Source organism: Colossoma macropomum, unplaced genomic scaffold, assembly GCF_904425465.1.
Source record: "Colossoma macropomum unplaced genomic scaffold, Colossoma_macropomum, whole genome shotgun sequence".
Taxonomy (NCBI): Eukaryota; Metazoa; Chordata; class Actinopteri; order Characiformes; family Serrasalmidae; genus Colossoma; species Colossoma macropomum.
The window spans coordinates 10,157,629-10,174,898 of NW_023494795.1; the positions used below are offsets into that span (position 1 = coordinate 10,157,629).

At 40.9% G+C, this 17,270-nt stretch overlaps 1 protein-coding gene across 3 annotated transcripts in view; it reads right to left on the reverse strand.

Moving 5' to 3' along the window:
* The window catches only part of cdc42bpab (CDC42 binding protein kinase alpha (DMPK-like) b), a 125,489-nt gene that overhangs the window by 48,011 nt on the left and 60,208 nt on the right, over positions 1 to 17,270 (reverse strand). For all 3 annotated transcript variants that reach the window (XM_036581384.1, XM_036581382.1, XM_036581383.1), the window contains exons 6-11: positions 9,583 to 9,676; positions 7,828 to 8,028; positions 5,893 to 6,141; positions 3,484 to 3,563; positions 2,956 to 3,116; positions 1,093 to 1,215 (exon numbers count right to left, since the gene is read on the reverse strand). In XM_036581384.1, the coding sequence (XP_036437277.1) occupies positions 1,093 to 1,215; positions 2,956 to 3,116; positions 3,484 to 3,563; positions 5,893 to 6,141; positions 7,828 to 8,028; positions 9,583 to 9,676 (908 nt within the window). The remainder of the gene's footprint in view (positions 1 to 1,092; positions 1,216 to 2,955; positions 3,117 to 3,483; positions 3,564 to 5,892; positions 6,142 to 7,827; positions 8,029 to 9,582; positions 9,677 to 17,270) is intronic.

The following is a 17,270-nucleotide window of genomic DNA, read 5'->3' on the forward strand; positions in this document are numbered from 1 at the left end:
AACGTGGAGCTGCTTCTGCTGTTTTCTCTGCCATTTGCGCTGACAACAGTAAAGAAGCAGCAGGTAAACATGTTTAAGTGAGACTCATGGATTTAACATTGTGATCAGTTTGGTATTTTTAGAGTTTTAAATGTACATAAACCCGATTCTGCCTTAAACTCAGCTGATTAAAAAGCTTCGCTCCACACGTGAGTGACTTTTGACTATTGTTCTTTGTTTACTTGCTGTATTGTCTTCTTTCACGCTCTCAGTTCTCATTGGCTGTTGCAGGAATCCGTTCAGATTGAGTCGCTGACCAATTTACACAAGATTACGTTCAGAGTCAGGTCAAAAAAAATCAAACATGTTTAATAAACTCCGATTGGAAGGGCAAAAATCTGAGTCTGCTTCCTCACAAGTGACTCGATTCTCTCGCCAACTGTCGACTCTGACTGACCCAGAAATCTGCAGACTAGAGCCAACTAGCATAGACTCAGCCAGACTGAGAATCGGGGCTAAAATCGGGGTAAAGGTTGTGTAGTGTAACCCCAGGTTTAGTCATCCTTTAGCCCAAGCATGTCAAACTAGGTTCCTTCCAGACCACAGCTCTGCAGAGTTCAGTGTTTCCCCTCTTCTAACAATCTGAATCAAGAAACTTTCCAATTAGCTGATGAGTTGAATCGGGTGTTTAATGAGTCAGAAAGCTGGCGTCTGCAGTACTGTGCCCTGACATACTCTAGCCCTTCATCCGTGGTCAGTTTCTGACCACAGGTCCAAAGGAGGCTGGATATTTTTTGATCGCTGTACTATTCTCAACTCAGCAGAGACACTGAGGCAAGTAAAAGCTCCAGCAGCACTGCTACGCCAGATGTGTTAGTGTCAGTGCCACTGCAGTGGTGCCATGGTGGTCCCAGTCTATTGAAAGACGAGGTAGAGGGCGGCTGACAAACTGTGCAGCAACAGATACAGTCTACAGACTACGGTCAGTCAAAAAGGCTAAAGCAACTGCCTCGTAAAATGGCCAGCAAGTGCAGATACAAGGTAGGTGTACCTAATAAAGAGGCAACTACTGCAGAGACTGAACTGAATCACCTGTCTGTGTGAATCTGTTACCTGCTATCTGCTTTTTCAAGATGTCTATTTCACTCTTCAGGCTCCTTATCTCCACCTCTTTGTTGGCACTGACTGGCACATCTGAATTGGGGTACTGCAGAGCCTGCACCGTCTGGGTGGACTCTGAGGCACAGAGGATGAGTCACAGTCAGTATCTGTCTGAGTTCAGACAGTGTGTGTGTGTTCATACATTTTCTAGGAGCTCTGTGTTTCACTGCTTTCAAAACTGACAATGAAAAACACTTTGTTGAAGCCAAGACCAGGATTAGGTTTAGAGTTAGACTTAGAAAATACTTAATAAACACAGATACTAATAAATAAATAATACATAAGAGACGTACAGTACTGTGCAAAAGTCAGAGACCACCCTGTATTTATTTGATTTCCAAAACTGTCATTAACTACAAGTTATTCATTTTTAGCGTCACATAATAAAGTGGAACAAATATATTTAAAAAGAAAAATACACAGAAGCCTCAACAATGAAATTTAAAATCCAATTTTCAGTATTTGTGTCCACACTTTGCCTTTATTACAGCTTCCATTCTTTTCAGGAGACTCACTTTCAGTCAAAAAAAAATCTGCAGGGATATTTTTCCACACCTCCAAAGTTCAATCTTAGAAGTTGATTGGCAATTTCTGTATTTTCTGCTTCTCCAAGCAAATCCAAGTAATCTCAAACTCATTCAGTGATGTTTAGGTCTTTGCAAATGTTCTCCCATTCGGTCTATTTCTTTTTCTCATTAATGGCTTCTTAATAGCTACACATCCTTTCAGACTCGTATTGTCGAGTCGTCTTTTCACAGTGGAAGGATGGACACCTGTGGATTTTCAGATCTCAAAGAAGAGTGGAGCTTAATTTTCTCCTCTCTCTCTCAGAGCTTTAGGTGCTGTTTATCTGATGGTGACAGATAAACCAGGTCTTGCACGGTTGTTAAGAGTCCTACTTTCTCTACACCCTTCTCTACATCTTTCTCTACACCCTTCTCTACACACTTCTCTACACCCTTCTCTACACCCTTCTCTACACACTTCTCTACACACTTCTCTACACACTTCTCTACACCCTTCTCTACACACTTCTCTACACACTTCTCTACACACTTCTCTACACACTTCTCTACACACTTCTCTACACCCTTCTCTACACACTTCTCTACACACTTCTCTACACCCTTCTCTACACACTTCTCTACACCCTTCTCTACACACTTCTCTACACACTTCTCTACACACTTCTCTACATCTTTCTCTACATCTTTATCATTTTTGTCCAGTTTTGAAAAGAGAGATAGATAGATAGATAGATAGATAGATAGATAGATAGATAGATAGATAGATAGACAGATAGACAGATAGATAGATAGATAGACAGATAGACAGATAGATAGATAGATAGATAGATAGCTGACAGATAGACAGACAGACAGACAGATAGGTAGATAGATAATAGACAGACAGACAGACAGACATACAGACATACAGACAGATAGATAGACTTACATAAATTAGACAGAAATAGAAAAATAGCCATAAATGAAATTATGAGGGATTAGGAATAAAAGCATATCTATTGCATATTTACGTAGCATATAAGACAGATTTGTTGTATTAGACAAAACAAACAAACAAAAAACTATACAAAAAAATGTCCCCTTCCTTTTATAGGCGACTGTGACAGACATAAAACAAATGTATTTACTCTGACCTTTGCACAGTACTGTGTGTATGACCCCCACAGGCTGATACTGTGTAAAAACAATATGTAATAATATGTGTAAATGTGTATGTGTATGTGTGTGTGTGTGTGTGTGTGTGTGTGTGTGTGTGTGTGTGTGTGTGTGTGTGTGTGTTTCTGTTCACCCTGAAGTTTGCGGCTGAGCTCGGTCTTCTCCTGCTCCAGGCGGCGGATCCTTCTCTCGTAGGCTTCAGAGGCCAGGCTGTCCTCCAAACTCCTCTGTATCCCAGCATCCACCTGGTCAGAACCACTGGCCTCCCGCAGACAGCCGCGGTCTGACAGAGAGCTACACACACACACACACACACACACACACACACACACACACACACACACACACACACACACACACAAGCAGCATCAGCAGCAGGAACCACTGTTTTTAAACAGACACACATCACTAAACCCAACAAATGGGATACAACATTTTTTTGACCAAGTCTCACATATCAAATATCTGCAGAAGGCAAATTTTAGACAAACACACACTTGCAGAAAGATGTCCAATCAAATCCACTTTCCATTCTAAACCAGTGGATATAAGATTACAGGTAACTGTCACAGGGGTTAGTCTCTCATTAATGTTAATACATACATTACATCAGTGCAGCTTTCCCTATGACTGCATTACGAAGTAAACTTTAAATGCTTACCATGTGCTAGTGTATGTGAAGCCGACGAAGGGGAGGTGGTGTCCGGAGAAGGCCGTGTGGGAGGGTGGTGGCATTGTCTCCTAAAATAACAAGGCAGTATTAATGAACACTTCTTTAATCTACTGTTTGCACTGAGAACTGCCTGAAAATCCAACAGTGGACAGAACGGAATGGAATCAATATAACTGATGGTGTTTCTGACCTGCCTTGTTCTGAATCAAGCAGTATTGAAATGCTCTATTAACTGTCCAGGTCCTGGAGTAGCCCTGCCTCGCACATTTCAATCGTTTTCCACTACTGCAGCACACCCACTTCAGAAACGGCTTGCAAAAGGGGACCCGTCATGTAGTCAAATCATTTTTATTCCAGAACCTATATCCCTAAATCTCCCACAGTTCCTCTGTGCTGTTTGGATTTTTAGGGGGTGGGGCTATGTCTGCACTATGCAATCATAGCCACGCCCCCACCTCAACCAAATCAGAGTGCGACGGGCACTGCTACTTTGGTAAGGAGCTACGTTTTCTGTAAAACTGACAAATGCGTTTATTTGGAATCTGTCAATGTGCCTGTATTTTTCAAGAGTCTGCAGGAAGCAAGTCTTCATCATATACCGCTGAAAGACTCTTGGTCTGTCAACAAATCAAAGTTTTACAAAAACTTTTTAACATCAAATCCAAAAAGGGAACTCAGTCTTCGAGAAGGGTCTGGCTGCAGACATGCACTCTCAGCCTGACCTGCACCGCCAGCCTATTAATGACGTCAGTGCCGCTCTTGGTTTTATGAGGGAAAAACAGCAAATCACGTACTGTTGGGCAACACCTGCTTAAATGATTAGAATCCTTTACACTGTGATATCAACCCATCAGGAAAGCACAGAACACTATTAGCGACTACTGAAAACCACCAGGAACCAACAGACAACAACAACAACAACATTTTTTTGTATAGCGCTTTTTACCGCTAGTATTGTCTCAAAGCAGCTTTACAGAAAAGCAGACACTTTTTTAATGGGTTAATAGGACTTTTTTCAACAGGGAGGTACATTAAATGGAATTCTCTAGCTGAGTAATGGATGAAAATGGATTAAGTGATGATATTGCTAAGCAGAAGCAGCCAAAAGTTGGGCTGTTTCTGCCGCTGTGGCAGAGAGTGCATGTGCATGTGCACGTGACGTCACTGGGGCTGAGAGTGCATGTGCACGTGACGTCACTGGGGCTGAGAGTGCATCTGTCTGAGAGTGCACTGCAATCTTCGCCTGGACTGCTGCTGGCCAGAAGCTACTGACAGAATAGTCACTGCCACAGAAGAAAACCTAGCTATGCTTGACAACATTACAAAATGATTGTTCCAGCTTAGCAAAGTTGAAATATGCCGAGCTAAATCCGTTTTGCATTCATAAGCCGCCCCACAAACTCCAATGCGTTCCCCCTGCTGCTTGATGCAGCTTGGCTCATTGTTTTAACATTGTCTCTGTTCTATCACATCCTTAGTGAACTCCAGTTTAAAACTGTATGGTTTTATGATTGGTACACACCGATCAGGCATAACATTATGACCTATGACCTTTCTACGCTCATTGTCCATTTTATCAGCTCCACTTACTATATAGGTGCACTTTGTAGTTCTACAGTTACAGACTGTAGTCCATCTGTTTCTCTGCATACTTTGTTAGCCCCCTTTTACCCTGCTCTTCAGTGGTCAGGACCCCCATGGACCCTCACAGAGCAGGTACTATTTGGGTGGTGGATCATTCTCAGCACTGCAGTAACACTGACGTGGTGGTGGTGTGTTAGTGTGTGTTGCGCTGGTCTGAGTGGATCAGACACAGCAGTGCTGCTGGAGTTTTTAAACACCTCAGTGTCACTGCTGGACTGAGAATAGTCCACCAACCAAAAATATCCAGCCAACAGCGTCCTGTGGGCAGCGTCCTGTGACCACTGATGAAGGACTAGAGGATGACCAACACAAACTGTGCCGCAGCAGATGAGCTATCGACTCTGACTTTATATCTACAAGGTGGACTGACAAGGTAGGTGTGTCTAATAGAGTGGACAGTGAGTGGACACAGTTTAAAAACTCCAGCAGCACTGCTGTGTCTGATCCAATGATGGAGCTGATAAAATGGACAATGAGCGTAGAAACAAGGAGGTGGTCATAATGTTTTGCCTGATCGGTGTCAATAATCATCAGCACAAAATTGAAACGTTCTTATTCAAACAAAATAAGCTAACGTAGCTAATAAGCAATGAAAACCAGCAGAGGCACATCAGTAGTTTTCTTTTAACAAGCTGCTACTAGTCTTTATCAATTATAAGGTATGTTACATTTTTAGAAAAAGGCTTTCAAAGGACCGACTGATCTCAGATCATCTCGCTGATGGGAAACAGAAATGAAACCTCCAGAACGAACCGAGTTCTTGAGGCAGTCGTCTTCCACGTCGAAGTTGGAGGTGTCGGTGGGGCTGCTAACTTCGGGGATGTAGGGGGCCTCACAGGTGCGGATGTTGTCCCAGTCGATGCCTGAGAAGAACAGGTGCCTTTTAAAGTCCTCAATGCCGTTCTGGCCCAGCCGGTGCTCACGAGAACAGATCAGCCTTCGCATCAGGTCCTTCGCCTCCTCCGACACGTCTGACACCTGTGCCGGGAACTGGAACCTCTCCTGAAGAGAAAACACACAAACACACACAGATCAAATCGGCCATGAGTGCGGCTAAACCAAATTCAGGCTAAGGAAGCTAGTGTACAGCAGGTCAAGGGTCAAGTCAAGTGCTACTGTACTCATTGTACTTGTGTACTAAATAACTAATAAACAATAAACCACAATCAACCTTAGTATGAAGGGTTAATTACCTCATTCAGAGGGTGAGATGACTAATCCAGAAAATAGTGAAGGAAAAACAAAGAGAGTGTTTAAAGCAAAACTAAAACTGGGTAATTTAAATAACAGGCATTCAATTATGCTAATTATTTCCCCAGGATGTAGTGGATCAGATGTTAGGTTCTTTAGTTAAGCACTGGAGCTATTAGGCTAACATTGCTAACAAGCACTAGAAGTGAACACTCACCCAAATCTTTTTCCATAAACACCCCCCCCCCAAAAGTGGCTTCTCTCCACCCACTCAAACCACATCTAGGTCTTCATTAAGGTTGCGCAGACTGACCATAAAGACGCACGGTTACACTAAAGTCTGTGCCTTTAATGAAGACCTGGATGTGGTTTAACCTCTTATTAACCAGGAAATATTTTGTTTTTCCATCTGACTTTACTTGACCAAATCGTAAGGCAAATTATTCAGTAACTGCATGAAATAAAGGTAAATGTTTATTTTATTTATTTATTTTATTTTTTGTAAAAGCTCCCCTCAAATTAACAGAACGTGTTTTATGATCACACATATTGCTATATGCTTACAATTTACTGCCGAAAGCCCAAAATCTTAGACGCTCTTTGTATTATTTTATAATAATATTTTTTACAGAGCAGATCACTGAAGAGACGCCATCTGTTTAGTTTACAGCCCAGATTTGTGGAGAAATGGGTCGACTTTCAGTAGACAAAAAAATTGAGAGTTCAGTTTCTTTTATTATAAGGGTTTAAAATTACATCACCCATCTATTTGACTGGAAAGAAGACAGTTACAGCTCTCATATGACCCCCACCTTCTGAATGTAGCTTATGAAATATGAAAGTTATGAAGAATATGACGAAGTGCGTTTTGGAACCACCGGTGGCCTCAAGGAGCTGAAACAGGTTTTGGGTGACTATTGACTTCTAATGTTTGTTAGCAATGTTAGACTCGTAGCTTCATTTCTGAACCGAAGAAGCAAAATTTGGACACCAAACACATCTTGGCTGACCAACTACATCTAGGGTAAATGGAAAATTGTGTACATTTGTGTGCATAATTGATCAGCCAAGATGTGTTTGGTGTCTAAAGTATCTACTTTGCATTGCAGTTACAATAATACAGCTAACAAGTCATGGAAGATGATTCCCTAGCAAACAGCACCGTCACACACTTGCCTCAATGGTCACACACTTGACTCAAACTGCGTTTAGATTTGAACTGATCCTATACAGACCTGTGTTTGTGTTTTCTGATTTGATTCCATTTGCCTTGTAGCCCCAGTGCAGAGCTAACAGAGAAAACTCTGGACACCAAACATATCTTAGCTGATCGACTACATTAAATAAAAGGAAGTTTTTTTTTTTGCTTAACTAAAAGAACTAAAAGAAGAAGGCAATCATTAAAATGAATACAGAGCACACAAGGTCATGCAAAAACTGTGTTCTAGTTCTATTAAAACCATCAACATTAGCAACATTAAGATGCAGTGAGCTCACTTTGTGGTTCATGATCTTGCCGTAGGTCTCCACCAGTGATTCAGCGTAGAAGGGCGTCTCTCCGTAGAGCATTTCATACATACACACACCTAAAGACCACCAGTCACATTCAGGCCCGTATTTGCCCTTCCCATCTTCCATGGCCTGCAAGATTTCGGGGGATATGTAGTCTGGTGTTCCCACGGCGACAGAGGACTGCACCTAATGAAAGACAGGACCACACAGTCAGATTAGAGATGTGGAAATTTCATTATTAATTACAATTAAAAATTTTACAGTTTTTTTTAGGAGTTATGGTAAAATCTTGTTTTAGGAGCTTTGTGCTTCATGCTGTCCGGAAAAAGTACTCTTGTGCTAGAACGTGGGTGCGCATTCGAATCACATGTACACAAGCATTCCGATAAAAACTCAGCTTATGGACAACAGATGGAGTAAATATCTTTAATAAGCAGCATGGGAGCTTTCTAAATATCTAAATTCTAAAATTCTAAATAGAAGACAGGATGGATATTCGATTTGCAAAACATGCCCAAAAAAGTGTGTTACGCTTTCCATGGTCTGACTCCACTCCTAACTCTAGACTGGACTCACAGTTCTTCTGTCACAGCTGCCGACTGAAAAGCTGCTCAGTGGTGATGACAGTTTGGGAATTTAGTGTTGTCTCATTTTCAGAGTCTGACCAAATCGGCTGTCGGTCAAATGTGATCTTAAAAGTGTCCATTTTCTGTTTGTGGCAAAGTAAGAAGTAAAAACGTTCAAATGTCTTGAGCGTGTCCTACAGCGCTCAAAGTCATTGCTTAGCAACAGTGTCTCAGCGGAGTGATTTGTTTGTGTTTTGTCAGTGTTTGTGAAAAAAACACTTCTCAGTTAATATACAAAAGTTAATATACAATTAACTGCTGTATAATAGTAAATAATATTATATTTTAGAATATATTTTGTGCATTGCAGCACAAATATAGAACCTAAAAATGTTATTAATTATTATTATACTATAGTCATAGTCCAACTGTGCACTGTAACTGTTCGAAGCTAGAGATAGTGAGGTTATTCTCAGTCCTTCTCCTCTAAAACATATTCAGAATCATCACCTACAGTCAACTGAATATAAACCAAACAACACGCATCCATTTTAATCATTAAATGAGAAGGAAGTAATAACAACATTCTCATCTGCCCTTAAGAGATGTTTGGGTTTGGAATCAATGAACAACACCACCTTAGCCTGAGGCTGAGACCGAGACAAGACCGAGTCCAAAAGATGTTGAGACTGTGACAAGATTGAAACCAGACCAGACCGAGACCACGACTGGACTCTAGTACTACAACACTACCTCAGTCTACTCAATCCCACTCTGTCATTCTAGCTCCGCCCCTTAGTTACTGCTGTCACCTGTGTGGAGTTTGCATCCCCTTCTTTACCCAAGATTTTCTAGTCTCGTCTCTTGTATCAGCAGCCCTTTTGTTTCTGCGTTTCTCTGTCTGGGTCTTGCATCTCTTCATGTGCATCACTTTATATGTTCTCACGTTTGTTTCGTTGTTCATTGCAATATTTGTTTTTCCTCAGCATTTTGGTTCCTTTAATAAACCTGTAAACTCACGCTTACATTCTGCTTGTATGCCTACCATCTCTGATAGGCTGCCAAAGGCTTAAACACATCTAACTGAGAGGACAAATCACACTCAAGCTCTAGAGACTGAAGTCAGGACTCAATACTGAAGCATCTGTTTGAACACAGATGGCTATGGACTCACCGTTCCATCTTCCATGAGTTTGAGGCAGGAGCCGAAGTCAGCCAAGCGGATGTGACCGTTCATGTCCATCAGGATGTTGTCTGGCTTGATATCTCTGATGGTGCATAGAAGTGAAAAAAAATGTAAGGCTGGGAAACACAGTATATGAAATATTATCTCAATGAACACTGCGAATATCACTGTACTGTGATATCGAATAGATGTTATTTTTATTTGGGTCATTCTACAGACACGTCCACTTTTCTATCTCTCCATAGGGGTCACTGGTGTTACCAATCGTCATTGGTGTTACACATAAGAAAGGTAACACCAGAGACATTTTTAATGACAAATGCATTTTATAAAATGGCAGAGCATCAAACCACATGTTGTCAATCATGGAATATACACTAAAATATGTAATTTAATCCATTTGTGTTCTATTTTTTTCACAGTTACCTAAGAATAAAGTCGGTCACACCAGTGACTTCAGCTAAAAGCTCCATATGAAATCATGAGCTAAATGAGAAAATGTATGATAACTGAAAGACACAGTGGACTCACCATGTGCTTTTCTACATAGATTCTTGGAAAAAAGGTAAAAGGAAGTCGAGTGATGTCATCAGTGTGATTTTTATTTCAAAATAAGAGATTTTTGTTACGCAGTAACACCAGTGACACGACTCCTGGGGACAACAACTTTCATTATATACTTTATTTATTTGGCATTTGTTTTCTTTATGTCATTTAAATCATATATTTCATAGTCATGTATAGATTATTGTAGTTAAAACTGCAAAAAACATTTTTTTTTTACCTCAAAATATGGCCTCAGCCTTCACACATGACTGTGGGGATGAGCTCTTTTGTGGTGCTTGGAATTCTACATGATTGATTTAAAAACCAATACTGCTAAATTGATGGATTAATAAGGTGTGATTGTTAAAATAACATTGTTTTATTTTAAAATATGAATAAATTGTAACCCTAACATGTTTTTCAAGTGTAATATATCTGTAAACGCTTCCATAGAATGACTCACTTATTCATTAACATTATTTACCCCAGGGGTGCTCAATCCTGCTCCTGGAGATCTGCCGCCCTGCAGAGTCCAACACTAATCTAACACACCTGATCCAGCTAATGAAGGTCTTCAGGGGCATCTGAACATTCGAGCCTGGTGTGTTGGGTCTGGATTCTACAGGGTAGCAGATCTCAGGACCCGGACTGAGCACCTCAGATTTAGTCATTAATGTGTGGTCAAATGTACCTTAATTCTGTAACAGTAACAGTCAAGTCTTTGTATTAATTAACTATTAGTAATTATTTCTAACATATGAAAAACAAACTGCAAAGTATAGTGATGTTAAATGCTAGAAATTCTGGCTAACTAAGCATTATCCACGTTTTTTTCTTCGTACTGCTGTGTAGACACAACTACATCTGCCTGCATTAATCATAGCTATTCACCATGTTTTTTTCCACACCACCAACATTTCTGCCCCAAAACTAAGCCTGGGTTTCACATCTGGCAGCACTTAAGTCATCTAATTACAAAGTAGCCATGTAGCCATGTTAGCTACAAATTGTGGCAGCACACTTCTATGACAGTGTTGACATAAATTACAAAATGTTTTGGAGTGAATTCTGTTATGTTCCAGGATCGTGACGACGTACACGACTCAAACTGTAAATAAGGCTGTAAAGCAGGGCCTACGGTGGAGCTCTGAGACGTGTTTTCTTGCTGGTGCTGATGGGTAATTGGACAGCTGTCCTGAACGGAAGGTGATGGAGGGGTCTCTGGGGAAAGAGAATGAGCTCCTTTGTCGAGTTTGAGTTGTGCGTGCCTGTATGTCTGAGTTCTCGAGGGTGTTTGTGCGAGTATTCTAACAGAGATGAGCCCATAAATCAGCTTGATCAGAAAGGCTTCATCCAACACACAGTAAGTATGGTTAACACTATTTCTGAGGCTTCTCACCCAGGACGTCATGCAACTGCCACATACTCAGAATAACAGACACCCATTCACAACTATTACCATGACATGTGAAGAGATAACTGATTAACCCAAAGGTGAGAAAAGAGTGAGAACATTTTTGTGAACCCTTTGTAATTTTCAGGATTTCTGCACAAAATGCTCCTAAAATGGAAGATCTATTGGGAAATAGTAGCACACTTAACCAAACCCATATCACCCTTTTTCACCTCTTTATACTTAAGAAATATTTTAACTTTTTTGGTAATAACCTCAACTAAAGGTGTTCTATAGGTGATGCCTGGCTCTGCACAGCAGTTAGGAGACATTTTGACCCTATACAAGGTCAAGGACCTTTTCAGTCCATGCATATTTTCCCAGCCTCCTTCAGATCATGATACAGCATTTCAATGGGTTCAAGTTTAAGACCCGTTTTTCCCCTTTCTTCTAGTTTGAGATGGGGATGTGCACGGGTACTCAAACACCCAGTTAACTATTTCAGGTGCAAGTATGCAAATACTGAAAGCACTATCTGGGTAACTGACATTACATGACAAGATACTGAATATCCTGGATATCATAACAGTGTTGATTGTTTACTTCTTTTTTGAATCGCTGTCATGTTGTATCACCATCTTCGTCTGTGTTTTACAGTTTTTTTTTACATATAGTTCTTTTTAAAAGAACCGAACTGTGTTCTGCTAAAGTGAATGTGAAAGGGAACCGACTGCAAATGACCTCAGTTCACTTTGTGTTCGTAATGTAAGTGAACCATAAAGAGGACTCTGTTTTCTTTCTTGTCTTTTGAGATCTCAGAGACCTCTGAGACCACCTCAAGAGGGGCCATTTAGAGTTCTTTGCCGTGTTCACGTATGCAAAAGAAACCATGACTCAGCGACTTGAGTGCACTTCAGACGCTGAAACGGCCCAAGTGTGAAAACGCCCTTAGATTACAGACAGATGCGCTGCCTGCTGTGGAGTTTCCTCATATAACTTGGAATGCACTGGTCACTCAGGGATTGAAAGCCATCCAGGTAAAGCTGCCTCACACCATCATACTCCCTCCACCATGCTTCACAAAGGGGAGAGGTTATGACTCTTATCCCACTTACACTCTTCTCAAGAGGTCATTACAAGTTTATATATTTTCATCATCATCATGAAATGCAATTTCATCTGTCATTGACTGTTTAAACTGCAAAATATATCTATGGCTTAGATCATATTTTTGGTGTTAACCTAATCTAAACATCTTTTCCCAACTGTACTTTGTACTCACACACTTAGAAAAACCACTTCAGTGACTCTCTCTGTGTCAGCATTCATTAGAAGTGTACAGTGTAAAGTCTAACCCTTAGAAGCGACCAATAAACACAGCAGTTAAAAGTTTATTTAAGACTTTTCCACATGTGTTGACTGTTAACTTTGGGTGCTGAGTAAGACAAGAGTCGGTGGAATATGCAGTGTGTTCCTGAGTTTGTGTGTGTGCACTGCGTTGAGGAGAGATGAGGACTGCTGCCTCCTGCTGTTAAGCAGTATAACAAAACAGTAAAAAAGCAGTGCAGTAGTGGAATCAGCTTGGTCAAGTCTGGATGTGATGGAGTCTATTGTTGTAGGTCTGCCTCAATAAAGGCTAGAAGGAGAGCTTAAAGGGCCCATACTATGGAAAATGTAATTTGTTTGGTGTAGCTTGTAAACGCTGTCTCAGAACATGCCATTCATTCTCCAGTCCATTCAGTCTATATACAGAAACTGAGCTCCAAAAACAGCCCGTTTTGAATTCACTGTTTCTGTGAAGTCATGAAAATGAACACACTTATATATCCACCTATTCAGCCTACAGCAGGTTAGCCCTGCCGACTCACACTTAAGTTATAGGGAGTGTTTCTGCCTAGGCTACTTTTTGAATGAAGGGCAAAACACATTTTGCAGTCTTAAAGGTACAGTAACAAAAAGAGCTTAAACAGAGGGAAAAAAGAGGCAGAAAAATGGTCATAAAAATGAATTATGACTGTTTTCGGTACCTCAGCAAACACAAACGTCACACATAAACCTCAGAGAGAATAAAGTACAAGTAAAATGAATGATATGAGCCCTTTAAAGGTAAATTCTACCAATTTTCAAGTGGTAGGGTGTAAATTAAGTCATTCAAAGCTGTTTGAGATGCTCTTTTATGGAGAAGCCATTGCAGAGAGTCAGAATTATTCACAGTTATGGTGATAGGAACTAAATGTCTGAAGCCTTTGATGACCCCAAAAGCTACCTCACAAAGCTTTTACATTAAAAGTTTTGAGATAATTCTTTTTAACCGAAAACACTGAAAATACATTCATAGCAGAAAAGTGCATGCAGGGTGTCATAAGGCAAAAATAGCACCCAAAATAATCGACATTACATCTAAAAACTCTACAATGCAGCATTTCATATCAACACAGCCTGAACTATTCTGTTCAAAACTGGTGGAAATTCTCTGTAAACCACTGAGAAACAGGCGCTTGTTGAACTGTAAAAAAGGTAATAGGTGATCATCTCACTGAACTTTGTATTTTATCCATTACGACTGAGAACATACTGACACTGTGCGGTCCCTGCACTTTGATTCTTCCCACAGGCTTTTACGACATGTAATGTTTTGATTCTGGACATTCACTGTTATGCTGTAAAGTATTGGTGGAGTTGCCCTTTCTCTGACCGAGCCACTATGGCTATTCACTTTCCCCTGACTTGGCTGGCTTTGTTTGAGTATGGCTGAGATTCACTGGTCACATAGCAAACGGCACGAGGCTAAACCAATTACAGAGCCAGCAAGACGCTGAGCTGTTAACAAGCGCAGATCAAGCAATCGGACTCGCTGTAGAGCATGTACATTAGCATTTATGCAAATCGTTACTCATCACGTCCTCGAGAGACATTAGAGGACATACCCAGTTACGCCACAACACAGTGTGAAATCACTTCACCAGTAAAATAGCTAACAACCAGCTAACACATTTCTCAGGAGCCAGTTAAGACGACTTTAGCATTTTTGGCTATATTGAATGTTTGAGTTCGGATTACTAGGCAGCAGCATGAGCACAGGGCAATGGCTCGCTCGCCTAGTGTCTCCACTCAGCTTAGCTGACTAGGCTAAAGGCCTCCTGCCTGCTGGTGGCTTGTAAAGGCCAGCTCCGGGGCAGCAGGGGGTGTAGCATGGCCGCTAATTGCTCTGCTCTGTCCTGGACAGTGGCCTTAAGGAGCAGCGATGCTGAGGGCGGGAGGGAGGGTAATCCCCTCTAAGACCACAGAACCCATCTGTGAGAGCCATATGTAGTTGCCTCATGCCTAGCAGGCCAGAGAAACAACAGAAACGACTCAGAAATAAAAAAGGGAGATCAAGCGAGAGGGCCGAGGGGTAAACTGGCCTTATTGGCTCTGGTACTGAAATTATTCTACTTTGGTACCTTTGGCAGGATATATATATAGGATATATATATCCTGCCAAAGGTACCAAAGTGTGTGTGTATATATATATATATATATATATATATATATATATATATATATATATATAAACATTGGATTAATTCTGAGAAACAAAACCAGACACATGCTATACTTTTCAGTGTCCTTCCAGCTTGGTCACTTAAGCATGCCCTTAGATAGCAGGCCTTGATGTCTAGACAACTACAGCTTGAATTTAACCTCAACACTTTCTATTCAGTGTCGACTACACACCGATCAGGCATAACATTATGACCACCTCCTTGTTTCTACGCTCATTGTCCATTTTATCAGCGCCACTTACTATATAGGTGCACTTTGTGGTTCTACAATTACAGACTGTAGTCCATCTGTTTCTCTGCATACTTTGTTAGCCCCCTTTTACCCTGTTCTTCAGTGGTCAGGACCACCATGGACCCTCACAGAGCAGGTACTATTTGGGTGGTGGATCATTCTCAGCACTGCAGTAACACTGATGTGGTGGTGGTGTGTTAGTGTGTGTTGTGCTGGTCTGAGTGGATCAGACACAGCAGTGCTGCTGGAGTTGTACATGTTTCTCATTACAAATGTTTATGACTATTTGAATCAGAAAAAATGCCTTTGTATTACTTTGAACTGTTGAATCTCTTTAATGATGTCCTTGTAAGGACAACTGTCAATTGTAAGGAAGGGAACCCAATCAATAAAATGTAATGTGGCAGACATAAAAAAAAAACTTAATAGCTGTCAACATGTAATGAGATACAATTGCAAATCATATATTGTAATAATTAGCCTTAAAATACTTAGTTTGCCAATAGTATACAGAATGTGAAAAGTAAAAAAAAAAAACATTATTTTTAGATACATCTACAATGAGAATTTGATTACTTTAATTGGAAAATGTTAGGATTTAAAATCATTCATGACTTGAAATCATTAAACTGAATTATTCACGCAGGCATCAGTGTACATACATTTTAATATTTTTCAAGTTGGGTCCTGGTATTTGCCATGACTATTTTTAGGTATTATTCATTACTAGGTAAGTGCTATAAAACTGATATTGAAGGTATAAGGTCAGTTCATTCAAAGGTAATAAACTGACCTCTAGGTCTCCTTGTTCAAAAGGAGCTACAACATCCAGTTCAACCACCTCCAGTTTGCAGCGAAGTGTCTCTACCTTAACCGGTGCGACGGCTGCTGATGTCAGCATACAAAGCTCTTTATGAGCTCATCCGCACGCTCGGGCGCTTTTAAATGAATGTGCCGGCAGCCTGAGGCAACGACTGTACCCTTCTCTCGTTGACAGGTGAGCTGCACCGTCAGCAGGAGACACAAGATGCCTTTTGAGGAGCGCTCGGCCATGTTCTGCTAATGAAAGTTCATCATGGCAACAAATCAATAATAGAACACACATATGGCTCTGATCAATAGCCAGCCGCACACACACAATACAGCCGTGAAACACACACAAGAGGGACAAATGCAGCTGAGTGTGGTGGAGAACCTTCAGCTGTGGCTGCAGCTCATTGGCTGCTTCTTCTCAGCGAGGGTCTACTGAGCACAGCAGGAGCTCATGCAAATATCTTGGCCACGAGGAGCCGGGTGCTTAACACCACTTTACAGACACGATCCTCCACTTAAACACCCACCTCCCCCTCCCCCCAGTCTGCCCAGCGTGAGGAGGGAGCTAGCATTAGCATATGCTAAGCTACGGGCCTAGATGTCTGGATCGGTCTGTAATCTGAATTGAATTAAGTGCCTCTTAGCTTGAACGCATGGTTCTAGGGCAGGTGTGTCAAACTGAGGGTCGTTTACCCTCATCTAACGCTCTGAATTCAGTTCATGAAGGCCTTGCTGATTAGCTGATGAGCTGAATCAGGTGTGTTTAATGAGGCAGTGTGCTGAAGTCTGCAGTGTTTTGGCCCATGAGGACTGGAGCCTGACACACGTGTTCTAGGGTAAACCGTTATGCGGCTTTAAACTATTACATTATGTGTCTTTAGGCTTTATCATATTTACAAAAAATGATTCTTTACAGAACCATCCTCCTAATTTTATGGAAACAAAATTGGTTCCTCTATGCCATCACACCAAAGAACCCTTTTGGCACATTTAATTTTAAAAGTAAATGAAATAGTAAAATAATAATAATCGAATAGTAAATTGTACTTAAATAGCATTTGAATAATCAAACTTATCTTGGCTCACCCAATAAAGGCCAATAAAGGCACATACACCGGTCAGGCATAACATTATGACCACCTCCTTG